General features: G+C 35.4%; 1 protein-coding gene across 1 annotated transcript; it reads right to left on the reverse strand.

Moving 5' to 3' along the window:
• Positions 1-509: 509 nt before the first annotated feature.
• On the reverse strand, positions 510-15,497 carry LOC127848368 (L-rhamnose-binding lectin CSL2-like). Its single transcript, XM_052380791.1, has 3 exons — positions 15,396-15,497; positions 13,947-14,171; positions 510-1,232 (listed from the first exon to the last, which is right to left on the reverse strand). The coding sequence occupies exons 1-3, from the start codon at positions 15,424-15,426 to the stop codon at positions 946-948; spliced, it is 543 nt and encodes a 180-aa protein (XP_052236751.1). The 5' UTR covers positions 15,427-15,497; the 3' UTR covers positions 510-945.

Here is a 15,497-nt window from a genome sequence, read left to right on the forward strand (position 1 = left end):
AACAACCGTGAAGTCATCATTTTTTTAAACTAAGTCAATTTAACAAAACAAACATTATATTTAAAGAAAGATAAGCCGATGTTTTGAGAGCGTTCTTGCTTAAAATGAAGTAAATGAAAACTGAGTAAAAGTTAATTCCATGCCCAAATAAACCAAGGCAAAGTAAGACTGTATATAACGAGTAACATCACAGATGACTCTTGTGCATTTTGCAATATTGAGTATATTCACTTTATTCAACTATTACAACAGAGCGCATGTTACTCTATACATTCTTTTTAAATACATTATTTCGATAATACAAATTGTATTTTAGTGTTTTATTCTCTGAAATCAATGTTTATTATAATATTTTGTACAATATGCTATTTTGCAGACCTCATAGCTAAATTAAGAAATAATACTTTTCTATCATGGTTTGTTGTCGAATAACCCACAGTAAGGAGTATAGATGCGTAGGAATTAAATCACGAGTGCGAAGTGTAGACGTGGTTATGCCACTTATCACCAAATATACAAAATTTATTGTTTCATTACATTTATATACATGCTACATGTATTACATTTCTTTTAGAGCAGGTTTTAGCACGTGCATTTTACTGCAATATTTTCTTTATTTATTCGGAACTATTTTCGAAAAATTAAGCTCCGCCCATAAGTTATTGCAGAATAACCCACACTTGATTTCCTTCTTTGTCTATAGAAAACAAGTCGTGTACCGTGTTAGAATAATGAATAATGAATGGTGATGAAAATGTCTCTATTAATTATTGACTAACAGCTCCCATTGTTAGACGCATGCAGCATTATTTATCGTCAACGTCTGGCAAGTGTGTTTACACACAGGACATATAAAATGTCCGTGCAATATTGTTAAAGCAAGAATAAAATCTAAACAGCACGGTTGTCAACGACAAGTTAGCTTCACTATGAGACGTTTTCCACCTATATACACGTATAAGTCACTTCGACGTATTTGTACGTGCCATAACAGGGGTCCTTGCCGAAAAACTCGACATTTGACGAAATCACGCATGAATTCTTCCCTTGGCATGCAGCCTGGACCTTAGAAAGGCTGGAGTCTAGAACGCAGTCCGTAGTTTGAATCGGACCTGGGCAGTAATCTGCTCTTGTCCGACCATAGTTGGCGCCGATGATGTTCAGTTGCAGGTTGAGTGGACAGGACAAGGTGTACATTTGGTTCTCGCAGAACATAACGTATTCTGGTTTCTCTAAAATAAAAACATTCTTTATTAGAACAATATGTTGATTTACTTACACTGCAACATGTCCAAGTGTACCCCAAGCAATAATGATGGTATCACCCAGCAAGTTATCCCTAAAACTTTAGTCAATAAAAACGCTAAACGCTGTTGGCTTTTTGATGAGCGTTACTTTTTTGTGTATTTGTATTTTGTTAGATACATGCAATGCATTCCCATTTCTTGACTCTTCCTTTAGCATTCTAATCTTAACAAATGAGTACACGCCGGTACATTAAATCGTTTAAGGTTGAGATTGAGGCCGCTGTCACTGATATATTTAACTGATGTGCTTGGTGTTAGACAATTCTCTTATCTGAGGGTACAACATAAGATAACAAATCGACAGTCCTAGTAAAATAGCATTTATCGACAATGATTATTTCGTCATATGTCATATCAGCATAAAATACTTAAAAGTGGTCAGCAGTACTGAAGAGAGACCACTATTTCATAGTAAATATTTGAGTCGTGTTCTGTGAAAACTGGGCATAATGCTTGTGCGTGAAGTGTCGTCCCATACAAGCCTGTGCAGTCCGCACAGGCTAATCAGGGAAGACCCTTTCCGCCTAAACTTGATTTTCGGTAAGGAGGGACTTCCATGAAACTAAAAATACCATAAAAGCGGAAAGTGTCGTCCCTGATTAGCCTGTGAGACTGCACAGGCTAATCTGGGATGACACTTTACGCACATGCATTAAGCCCAATTTTCTCAGAACAAGACACATTTGGTTTCAAATAAACAAAACAAGTATTGATATATGTACGTTAAAGAAACCGATAAAATTTCAGCCAATGTTTCCTCTAATGATAAACTATAACTAACCCATTAATGTAACTTAAAATAGACTAGTAATATACATATATAATTTACGTATGTATTTTGTTATGAGACATTTGCAATGTTTGACGGAATTGATACTTTTTATAACTAATAGCTATGGTAAATGATATATTTCACATCCTTTGTATGATAAAAAGTTCATGATTGGCGCAAAAATATTAAGTACCGGTTAATTCAATTTATTACGTGTAACGATGCGTTTATCACCACATGTTACTTAAAGGGACTGTCAACCACGACGACGAAGAAAAGAAAAGTTGTAAAATACCGTATTTTTTACAATTATTAGTTTATATTGATTAATATATTATAACTGGTATATTACATTACTTGAAAAAAAGTTGTTTAGTTTTCATATTTTCAGTATATTCGGTAATAAATTTTACTGGGTATGTCTACCAGGTAACTACCAGTGAACTATAAAGAACGCCAGTTAATTGATCATCATCGTCACGTGGTAAACCCAGGAATTAAAATTGTGCATGCGTAAAGAATTAAATATATTATATATATAAAATGATCACTTGCGTTATTTATAGTGTGTATATCGTTATGTCACCTATTTTCGCGATGTACTTTTGATTTCACATCGCAAAATTTTATAACCGAATATACTGAAAACATTAACTTTTTTCTAGTAATGTAATATACCAGTCGTGATATTTTAAATCAATATTAACTAATAATTGTTAAAAAAAATACGATGTTTTAGAACTTTTCTTTTTTTGTCATTCGTGGTTGACAGTCCCTTTAAAACTGTTTAATTGTTTGTGTTTAAATAACTCTAAATAGATTTAATAACATCTACGGAAAAAATGATATTTAATATGTCCATTATTTTGATATTAACCAATACATTTTTGTTTAAAGTCATAAAAATATATATTGAACGTTTTAAACACTTCGTCTTTACCTTGAATAAAGTTTATTTACGGGACATATTTTCGGATGACGATAGCTAACGGACGATGACTATATATGTATATGCCAGAAACGCGTCGGAGTTGTATTAGTGTATAATTGATTCGCAAATTAAGTTAAATATATATTAATAACACATTTTCATTTATTGTGTATGAAACTCTGACAACATATATATTAACAAAGCTCATATTTATATTCGAATTTAACACTTTTTGCTGTTTTTATTTTTACCGTTCTTGCCAATGCAACTACTGAAAAAGGGCACGTTCACATAATTCATAATAAACCTAAATAACATGTATAAACATGCACAATATGTGTATTAAATACTATTTTACGAAACACTTTTTAAGTGATTTGTAAGTACATAAAACGCCTCAAAAGTGTAGGGACGAGTTACTCATATTTGCACAGACACGGCCTGCAACCCTTCTATACTATGTGTTACCTGTTGAACTTGCACTGACCAGTGTTCCGATTTATAAATAAGCATTCCACCGTTTGTCACCAGACAACATTGTCTTTCTATTTGCTACATGTCTTAACTATTAATCAGAACAATGGGTTGCCATGTGTGATATTGAGGCAGAAGCTACGAATGCGTTTTTAACCCATATTGTGACGAAGGACGTCCAAGCGGCTGTGTTAATATGTGGGTATGGTGAGGTTTAATAGTTGTTTGAATCTAAATACTACTGCTAACAAGCAGTCAGTGATATATAATCACATTTGGAAATAATAAATTCACTATTATTAAAGAACACGTATACTTTCAGACTGAAAATCAAAGCGCTGTAGGCGCTGAAGGCCTGGGGCTAGGTTAAGTGTGACGTAAAATGCATTTACGATGTTTTGTCCGAATTTCTCCCTTTGTCCGAATTTATACGGATTGACCCTAGCGGTTGAGTGCAGAAGCTAAGAGACTGTAAGACAAGACAATAGTTGTGTATATACTACAGTGTACATAGACGGTGGAGGACAACACGATACTGGTTGTGGGAACGATAACCTTTTGTTCAACTCTACAGATCTGCTGGAGGTTCGTCTACATAGGCGGTGAAGATATACAACAACAACAACATGGCCGCAAAAAACTGTTATTGTTGACGTCAAATAAATCACTTTCAATAGCCTAAAATAGCTTTCTATTACATAATTAACAGATCAGGAAAACACTCATACTTCATATGTATACAAAGGAAAATCCACTTAAGCCCAAGTCTCACTTTTGCCGGTAGAGCCCCGGTCCATCCCGGTTTGCTAACGCCGGTCGACCGGCGAGGACCAGGATGATTCGTAGAAATTTTTTAACGCAGTCACACTATTTCCCGGTGCCGCCCCGGTTGAAGCCGGTCAACAGCCCGGCAGAGTCCCGGTCAACCCGGACTGGCTACGGTTTATCCCGGTCAAGCCCCGGCAGAGCCCCGGTTGTCGCAGGTAGTGCCCCGTTGAAAGCCGGCAGCGTCCCGGCATAGCCCCGGTTGTCGCCGGTAGTGCCCCGGTTGAGCCCCGGTGAAAGCCGGCAGAGCCCCGGTATACCGTAACACCGCCGACACTCACCGTGTCTATACCGGCATCAGACCCAAGCAGAGCTACGGCAACGCACCGGTTTTACCACGGTCGTCGCCGGTAATGTCCCGGCGGAGCCCCGGTGAATGCCGGTGTCGTTCCGGCAGAGCGCCTGTTTTCTTATATACCGTAGCTATACCGGGACTCTAACGGCATTCACCGGGGCGTTGCTGTAGCTCTGCCGGGGTCTATATGGGCCCCGGTGGAGCTACGGTGCCGTCCCGGTTGTTTCCGGTGCCGTCCCGGTTGTTCTCGGTGCCGCGCCGGTCGTTGACGGTCCTTCCCGGTGACTCCCGGTTCATCCCGGAGGTATTAAACATTTTAATAAGTTCCAGGTGGAGTCCCGGTTTTCCCCGGTTCATCGCGGTCGTCCCCGATGGAGCCCCAGTTCATCCCGGTAGAACCCCGGTTTATCCCGGTAGATCCCGGATCACGCAAAGGGGCTCCGCCGGCATCATAGTGTGACTGGGCCTTTACCTTGATACAGAACGGTGTACAGATTGTGTACGTTGTCTCACGTAGAACTTTTCGTGCTCGATTTGCGCGCTCGATCTGCGCGGTGAAATATCATATCCGGTAACTTCGTATATTTCCGAGAAAGATCATGAATATTTGTTGTTGTTATTTTCATTTTCTTTTTTCTTGAATGTCTCGTTAACGCAAAATAAAATGACAATATCTTAAAATATGTGTATAAATACCAAATGTTATGTCCTCAAAAAATGTATTAGAAAAAAATTCTTCTTATTGTCTCCGTAGACACTCGTATCTTTTCGGCCTAGACCGTCAAGAGAGGAACTTATTCTCGCATGAATATGCAAACAATAATAAAAACTATGTCGTAGCCAATGCTAAGCAATTTTGCTTTAATATTATTTTTACACGTTTTACGAAACTGTCATGTTATATAGTGAGGTTCTGTATTTACAAGGCGGGTTATTGAGATCTGCGAAGAACTTCTTTGATTGCGCATGAATTACCGCCAAGTGGTAAATCGGACTTTTGGGAATTCATTCATTCGTGGGTGTATTGTTTCCGTTACATTAACATATGATTGATGCACATTTACGTTGCGGTGCTCGAATCAGGTCCGTAAATTTCAGCTAGTTATATTTATTTGCGTATGATTTTTTTATAAAATAAAGCGATCAACGCATAACGAATCCAAATCAATTATAACCATTCAGGTCATCAATATGACGTCATTAAAAGATTCTGCAGAGAGCGTTGCATGACAACAGACGCGGATAACTGTTGCAAACAATCAATATTTTTGGAAATATGGACTACATAGCTTTTTCCTATGTACTTAAAAGGATATTCGACAGTCCTGATTTTCTATAAATGCATCATTAATTACACAAAGTGGGTGTATTTATTAAATGTGCGATTTGTGTTATGTGTATCGCTATGTATTCGGCTGACATGCCACACCTGTGCCAGGTTCAGTATTTGTTTATCTCATTTCCAAGTTGTTATGTACTTTGAAAGTTATGTTTTATTTTCGCTGAAACGAACAATTCGTACGTTACAAAACAATGGTGAAAACTAAATTGATCTTTAAAATGTTAATATTATAATACATGAGCAATTGTTACCAAACTATTTGAAGAATAAAACTTAAATTATCCTTCCTTACCTTAAATAGATTTACGAAAATCTTGACTTAAAGAGACTTAACATATTTTGTATTTAAAATGATAAAATAGTCATACGTGTATATTCCTTAATATCGATGAATAACGTATGAGAAGTTGTATTCTTTTAGCTAACTCCTTATATTGATGCTTATCAACAAACAAAACGATATGTTCAAATCTACTGATTTGTTGTACAAATGTCATTTACACAAACGTCAATTCCATTTCACCAACAACACGCATTTAAAACAACAACCGTTTTTGCTTCCGGTATGTTTGTCGGTCAATGTCGTGTTAATTCAGATTGTTATTCAAATTCAAATTTATAGTAAAAATAGTGATTTTAGCTAATTTTTGTGCGGTCGGGAAATAAATTACTACTATGATCAACATAGGTGATTGTGAATCATTGTCGGAACTGTTAAACCGCTCAGAAGAGATGGAAAATGAAGTCTTGTTCAGTGGTGCACGGGAAAACATGGCGGACACAGGTGTTAACTCACATGTAAATACAGGTGAAAAGTGGTCATCAGTTGAACAGAGACGAAAACGTGCGAGACAAAATACAGGCAGTGTTGAAATGGAAGCGTGTGAATCTTTGGACATAAATGCTAAGCTGAATGTCTTATTCGGAAAATTTCAGGAAAGAGTCTAGCGCAACTGATGATGCATATGAGTTTCTGATTATATATATCACAAAAGAACTCCCGATCTATGCCTACTAGGGGTAGTGTTGGATTACAATCGGCAAGCCAGCCGATATCGGGCATATACATGACAGCGAAACCATCATCTGTGTCACTTTCCCAACCCACCCAAAGGGACGCCTTAACAACAAAAAACGACGCATTAGCAGCCCCAGTGGATCAACCTCCTTCGCCATCAAGTGTCCGTGCTGAAAACAAAACTGTACCGCATCTAGGCGCCAGTCTATGTAACCTGAACAGCGATGTGTTTACACCCCCGCAGTCGGATGTGTTTACACACCCACAGTCGGTTATCGTGCAAAACGTTCCAAAGCCTCGTGGAAGACAAAGTGTAAAATCCACCCCCACAGCCAGTCAGAAAAAGCCACGATCTGCAAGTGCACGAGGTCAACGGAAACCTGCGAAATGCCCACTGAACACAAGCGCGTTTACGTTTATAGGTAGTAACGGCTCTAGCGTAGTGGATAATTGCACGTTGAAGAACAACTATTGTCCGATTTTACTTATTTCAAAGTTGATGGTCCAAATATTTTGTCTGACCATTGTTAGATAGAATTCGCTTTTACAAGAAATGTACGGGATAGTAAAAGTAATTTTAAACCGATTGTTGAAGTAAGCGAGGAAAACGAATATAGCAATAAAACGTATACTTTCAAATGGGACGGGGAAACGAAAGAGTTATTTACTCAGGTATTGAACAGCTCCGAAAATACATTGTTTTTAAATGAAATTACTATCAATTTAGAAAAAGCAGCGTCGAGCGCTGATATTGATGACACGTTAAATGGTTTCGTATCATGTATTGACAAAATCTGCAAACCTTTATTTGCACGAACTCACGTGCAAAAACGTCCTAAGAATTATAATCGCTCATTTAACAACACATGTTCCCAAGAACGATCACTCTTTTACAAAAGCCTAAATAATTATAAGAAACATAATTCAGATGAAAATAAACGCGAAATGATACATTTTAGAAGTTTATACAAAGCTAGTGTTAGGAAATTTCGTTATAACAAGATGAATGAAAACACGGCTAAATTAAATAAAGCCAAATATAAAAATGCAAAAGAATATTGGAAACTGCTGAAAGAACGTCAAACAACGAAATCCCCGAACATAAGCTTAGATACATTTACACAATATATTATTTATTTTAAAACAGAATTAAATTGTATGTTTGAAGAGTTATTTATACCATTTACGCCGGAAGAAGTATTAAAATCGATCGCTAATCTTAAGGCTGGGAAAATTTTTAAATGAATTCCTTATACACGGCAAAACCGAGCTTGCGCCGTTTTTGATAACCCTGTTAAATAAATTTCTTTATTTTGGATATTTTCCGGAAAAATGGTCGGTTGGTTACATTATACCTATTCATAAAAAGGGAAGCCTTGATGATCCAAATATTTTTAGGGGCATCACCCTGCTGAGTGTAATTGGAAAACTTTTCACTAGTGCAATTAATACCAGACTTTCTGTCTGGGCCGAATCTTATCATATCCGACTAGAAGCGCAAGCAGGATTTAGAGCTAAAATGGCTACAACGGATAATATTTTTGCTTTACATGACCTAATAACTCATTTCCTAAACCAAAACAAACAATTATTTTGCTCATTTGTTGATTTTACAAAGGCTTTTGATTTCATGTTAGAGATAACCTCTGGTTTAAAATATATAAACTTGGTATCCGTGGTAGACTTTTTTCAGTCATAAAATCCATGTACGTGCATGTGTACAATAGAGTAAGACTCCAAAATATCATAGGAGATGCTTTTGAAAGCTATTTAGGCCTCAGGCAAGGGGAGTGCCTCTCACCGATATTGTTTTATTTATACATAAACGATTTAGAAGATACATTGTACCTTAAAGGGGCAGAAGGTGTTGATATTGGGGCTCTGAAATTTTTCTTATTGCTATATGCAGACGATATCGTCATATTCGCAAATTCTGCTGTTGAATTGCAAAAAGTCTGAATATACTTTGTGAATACTGCAAACAATGGAAGTTAAATATTAACAAAACTAAAGTACATATTTTCAAGAAGGGTGGCAGATTTTCACAAAATATAGAGTTTTCATACGATGGGGAAAGCATTGAAATTGTTAACAATTTTACATATTTAGGAATTGTCTTCATCCCAGGAGGGTCACTTGTGCAGGCGACTAAAACGCTAGCGGGACAGGCACAAAAGGCATTATTTCAACTTAGAAAGTATATAAGCAAATTCGTTAACATTAATCCAAGTCACAAAATTGATTTTTTTGACAAACTCATTATGCCCATTTTACTTTATGGGTCAAAAAATATGGGGCTCAATAAAGCGAATACATGTAGAGAGATTACACACCCTTTTTTAAAATATACTTTATCTGTAAAAAAAACAGGTACACAGAACGACGCTGTGTTATCTGAAACGGGTAGATTTGATCTTTTAACATTTAGTACATTAAATATGATTAAGTATTAGTATAAAGTAATAAGCGTACCTGACTATAAATACTTTTGTTTTATTTACAAAATTATGTTTGAGGATTTAGAAGCAAGTCCTTCAAAGCATAATTGAGTTGGAGGATTTAGAAGCAAGTCCTTCAAAGCATAATTGAGTTGGAGGATTTAGAAGCAAGTCCTTCAAAGCATAATTGAGTTGGAGGATTTAGAAGCAAGTCCTTCAAAGCATAATTGAGTTGGAGGATTAAGAAGCAAGTCCTTCAAAGCATAATTGAGTTGGAGGATTAAGAAGCAAGTCCTTCAAAGCATAATTGAGTTGGAGGATTTAGAAGCAAGTCCTTCAAAGCATAATTGGGCTAAACAAGTAAGGGATGTGCTAAACTTTTTAGGTTTCTATCATGTATGGCTACAACAAAGTGTTGGTGACTTTCAAATTTTTATTGCACTTTTTAAACAAAGGATATCGGACAATTTTATACAGAACGTCAGAAGCAGAATTGGTGACTCCATTAGAGCATCATTTTATAACAGTATCTTCCAATTTGAGTATCAATATTATCTTTCTTGTGTTAATATCGAAAACTATAGAATATCCCTGAGTAAGCTAAGGTTGTCCTCCCATAGACTTAATATAGAAACTGGTAGATGGAACAATACGGAGCGAGCTAGTACACTTGTCCCAAATGTAACGTCTTAAAAGACGAATATCATTTACTGTTCGAGTGTAGAATTTACTCTAAACTTAGGCTTAGATACCTTCCATTATACTATTATCGCCACCCAAGCATGTTTAAAACTATTGATTTAATGACATCCAAAAATTTTAAAGTAATAAAAAATCTGGCTGTTTTTGTTTATAGAGCTTTTGAGATGAGAAGGAATTTTAATGAATAACATGATCAAAGGCAGTTGTTTAACGTGAATATATTACACACTAAAATACTGTTATCGCCAAGTGTTTAAAACTATTGATTTAATATGCATTGTGTATGTTACGTTTTTAACGACATTGACTATGTTTATATGTGTGTAATTAATTATGCGTGTGATTAATTAATACTTCAGCTTGTGTTTTTAAAGATTACATAAGACTAGAGCATCTTATTGTCGGTTCGACCGACTTAGATATTATCGAGTTTCGAAAGTAGTCACTAACCCATATGCGTACACTTATTTAAATTTAGTTTATTGTTTTACATAGAAGTAAAGAACATCGTTGTATTAAATAATATGCAGTGTGTATGTTACGTTTTTGACGGCATTGACTATGTTTATACGATTATACTAATTCTCATGGGTCTTTTTGAGCTAACGCATTGTAGATATGTGTTTTATCGGATTTGAATAAAACGTTCTTCTTCTTCTGTAACGATACATCGTTGACATTAAAATCAATTCATTCGCTTTAAGTCCTGTTAAGCTATCATAGCTGGAAAGAAATGTTGCTCTTTTATTGCGATATATATATTAAATCTATAATAAAGGCTAGGTGTAAAATTTCTCTCCTGCTACTGTGTTAGGTTGCTGTATTATTTCTAACATAATACAAGTCGTGTTTTGTTTGATATTAAATTGGTAAAATTGTAACAAAATTCGTACAATCATTCCCATGCGTTGTTAGAGCTTTACTTGCATAATATATTGCGTACCTTACAATTTAACTCCTAAATGCAATTCAACGAAAACGGAAAGATTACATTTAAAACCAACAGTGAGATACCCGCACTCTGTATCGTGTGCCAAGACATAATGAACATGGTATAGTAACAACAACTGATGCATTTCCTGCTGCATGTGTAAAAGTTCACCTTATATAATAATAGTATACCATTTTGTACCTCCCTACTGCAAAGCTTAAACTTTTACTCTCATCTACCCTAAATGTAACACTATAAACATGTTGACCTGTGCCATCATATGTTGTAAGCTATGGCCGATTGGCACACATTTACTCCTGCCCGTGTAAACGCATTTAAAACAAAATGAATTTTATGACTTAAATACCGATAGTGTGAGGTTTGAGAGTTCAAATGGTGCTGCAATCATACGTTAAGATTAAAAGCTTCTTTCAGAATATGTATATGTGTATATGTGTACCTTGTTATGTGGCCTCCACGGCATCTTGTGTTTTTTAACAGAAGGCGTCTTCATCCCAGGAGGGTCACTTGTGCAGGCGACTAAAACGCTAGCGGGACAGGCACAAAAGGCATTATTTCAACTTAGAAAGTATATAAGCAAGTTTTACATAGAAGTAAAGAACATCGTTGTATTAAATAATATGCAGTGTGTATGTTACGTTTTTGACGGCATTGACTATGTTTATACGATTATACTAATTCTCATGGGTCTTTTTGAGCTAACGCATTGTAGATATGTGTTTTATCGGATTTGAATAAAACGTTCTTCTTCTTCTGTAACGATACATCGTTGACATTAAAATCAATTCATTCGCTTTAAGTCCTGTTAAGCTATCATAGCTGGAAAGAAATGTTGCTCTTTTATTGCGATATATATATTAAACCTATAATAAAGGCTAGGTGTAAAATTTCTCTCCTGCTACTGTGTTAGGTTGCTGTATTATTTCTAACATAATACAAGTCGTGTTTTGTTTGATATTAAATTGGTAAAATTGTAACAAAATTCGTACAATCATTCCCATGCGTTGTTAGAGCTTTACTTGCATAATATATTGCGTACCTTACAATTTAACTCCTAAATGCAATTCAACGAAAACGGAAAGATTACATTTAAAACCAACAGTGAGATATCCGCACTCTGTATCGTGTGCCAAGACATAATGAACATGGTATAGTAACAACAACTGATGCATTTCCTGCTGCATGTGTAAAAGTTCACCTTATATAATAATAGTATACCATTTGTACCTCCCTACTGCAAAGCTTAAACTTTTACTCTCATCTACCCTAAATTTAACACTATAAACATGTTGACCTGTGCCATCATATGTTGTAAGCTATGGCCGATTGGCACACATTTACTCCTGCCCGTGTAAACGCATTTAAAACAAAATGAATTTTATGACTTAAATACCGATAGTGTGAGGTTTGAGAGTTCAAATGGTGCTGCAATCATACGTTAAGATTAAAAGCTTCTTTCAGAATATGTATATGTGTATATGTGTACCTTGTTATGTGGCCTCCACGGCATCTTGTGTTTTTTAACAGAAGGCGTTTGCCAGTTATGTGTTTTATGATTTCCTAAATTTCAATATGAATGTTAAGAAAGCCTAAAACTTCAATTCCAAATACGATAAATTTAATAAATTTGATTTTATTTTGATTGTTATAGATATCACAGTGTTCCTGCACAAATAATGATCTAATAACTTGTTTACGGCATTAACAGTCTTTTCAATTCAGTGACAGGAATATTGTTCAGCCATATATTGTAAATATGTAACTATTGAATATATTAAAATAATATATGTTTTGTTTAGATTTCATGTTGTAATATTGTTGATAAATCAGCAAGATATTAAGCTTTGAGTGAACTGAAATTCATGATGAAAAAGTTACCTGACAATGTCGAATATTGGAATGATTGTAAACGTCTTTTCGCCGTATACTGTAAGGGTTGCCTTTCATACGACTAATTCAATCCCTCTAAATTTTGAAATATTTATTTAATATCTTAATGACGATTAATAATTTGCGTTTTTTCCTAAAAACAATAAGGAATTATATATTTTTATGTTTAAAAAACAGCGAAAAAAAGGCTAGTTTACTGATTAACTCAAGGGGTATCGAGATGTAGTTTTTTTGCATGAACACAATCCTTGTTTTCAATATTTTTCGATGTGAACGACTTTTATTAGATCTTCAAGTTTTCTTTTGTGTGCATATACTCCGAGTTTGGGCTGATGCTTCAAATGTTGCTTGCGTCATCATAAACCAGTAAATTGCTTTGAATTCATGAATAACGCGTTTGAACATTAAAATGTTAGATTGTAGTAATTGCGTGAAATGTGTGGCATATTGATATGGTCTTTTGTCACCATTTCTTTTATATTCGCGTAGAGTAGTTACGCAAGCCAATTAATTAGGACCAACACATTGTATATAATGAGAATGCAATACTGCTCCAGCAGCTGGAGTTTCACTTCTTTATATTCAAGGTAATTTTAATTAATATTTGTTTTGTAAAATCAATCGACATCCATATTATGTACATTAAATTGGTAAAACATAAATACCATTCGCTATTCAAAGATGCGTTTTCCAAACAGTGTCATTTTTATTATGATCACTATTTCATGACACAACGATTGGCACATTGATAGGGTCAATTAATATGTATTGTATCGATCAACTGTTTTAAGACCTAAATACATTTAAGTAGACTTTTTTTTAAATAATTGCCTGATTAAAAGAAACAGTTCTGTTGTTAATATTATTAGTGGGAATAGCATAATTATTCTGCTGTGAATATTGATGATATGAAATGTATCGACGTGTAACTGCAAATTATGATTTTCTGATATATGTCTATAAAGTATTAATACTGAAACAATAAATTATGTAATAAAACCTGTAGCGTAACACCCGCTTCCTTTGCCCGGTACAATAGAAGCATTAAACAGCTCACACTTTCTGTCAGCGAACGAAAACGACTTGCAAGCAGCTATTTTGCTACATTGTCGAAAACATTCCAATAACTGATTAGCTTGAAGAATCATCATGGGTTCGCCATCAGGACACCCAGCCTTGTCCCCGGAGTGCCGGATCCGTAGGAGGCCGAACACCATGGGCAACACTGCAATACCATCGCGATATATTCATTGCGTTCGATTGGAAGCCAATCCAAACAACAAATAAGAATAAAGTGGACATAAATATGTTATTTATTACAATATTTGTACGATAACAATCAGTTAATCAATTTACAGTCGATTTTGACAAGTTGCATGAATTTCGTCAATGTTAACCCATTTATGCCTAGCGTCTAGAAAAAAGGCCTTGGCAAACAGCGCAGACCCAGATGAGACGCCGCGGCGTCCCGTTTGGGTCTTCGCTGTTTGCTTAATGGAATTTCTGTAAGAAATATTCTAAATATAGAAATAAATATGCTAGACGTCCCTAATTTTTTAAATAAATTGATCGGAGAGTCCACTAGGCATAAATGGATTAAGCTGGTGTGTCGTACAGTGCTGAATCAAATGGGTTACGAGTGTGTTGTTCCTAAATAATGAGATCACTTTCGCTAGGTAATAATATAAATAATTATAATATTACTTTATCAATAACCTCATCTTAAATCAAATTGATATTTCACAGGATCGGACTATAACCAAGTCGAACACGAGTATTAAGTCGATAATACAAGGTATAAAAGAGATGAGAGATGAAATTGGATATAAGCTTGCAAGCATAAAATGAAAAAACACGGGCGTGCTCTTTAAAAAGGGGGTTTAATAATGTGCGTAAAGTGTCGTCCCAGATTGTGAAGTCCGCACATGCTAATCAGGGACGACACCTACCGCTTTTATTATATTTTCGTTTCAAAAAGTCTCTTCTTAGCAAAAATCAAGTTTAGGCGGAAAGTGTCGTCCAATATTAGCCTGTGCGGAATGCACAGGCTAGTCTAGGACGACACTTTTCGCACATGTATTAAACCCCCTTGTCACAGAGCAAGAATCATATATTAAACAGACTAACATACAATAAAAAAATCAATATGCCGATGTTAATAACGTAAAGTGTTTTATATTATTTATGATTTATCGGTTATAGTTTAATAATTTTATACTAAATTTCGCTGAATGCACTTATTTGCCGACGAACAACTCTGTAAGGTGCTCAACAAAGTGGCCCATGTGTTTTTGCAAACCATAGGTTTTCACTTTAAAATACTTATCTGATTACTTTGGTGTTTGTACTCTTTAACTATCATTCACTGCATCATGTTACTGCTATTCAAATGTCTAATTACAAAAAAAACTCGATATTTGATATGTTTCAAGAAAACAAATAAACGTACCTGTTGCAAAACCTGCTCCAAACAATAACATTCTTCCTAACTGTGTAATAAATGCGGTCTTGAAGCACCGTCTTCGTTTGTAAACACAAAACTAAGTTAAAT

The sequence above is a fragment of the Dreissena polymorpha genome, chromosome 10 (assembly GCF_020536995.1).
Source record: "Dreissena polymorpha isolate Duluth1 chromosome 10, UMN_Dpol_1.0, whole genome shotgun sequence".
In the NCBI taxonomy this organism is placed as follows: domain Eukaryota; kingdom Metazoa; phylum Mollusca; class Bivalvia; order Myida; family Dreissenidae; genus Dreissena; species Dreissena polymorpha.

What these genes read in the sequence shown, in the direction of transcription:
- LOC127848368 (XM_052380791.1), bottom strand. Translation starts at nt 15,426, where the DNA reads ATGTTATTGTTTGGAGCAGGTTTTGCAACAG. An exon ending in TGGAGCAGGTTTTGCAACAG is followed by an intron (nt 14,172 to 15,395) that starts GTACGTTTATTT and finishes ATGGTATTGCAG; the next exon opens with TGTTGCCCATGGTGTTCGGC. An exon ending in AAGCGGGTGTTACGCTACAG is followed by an intron (nt 1,233 to 13,946) that starts GTTTTATTACAT and finishes TTTTTATTTTAG; the next exon opens with AGAAACCAGAATACGTTATG.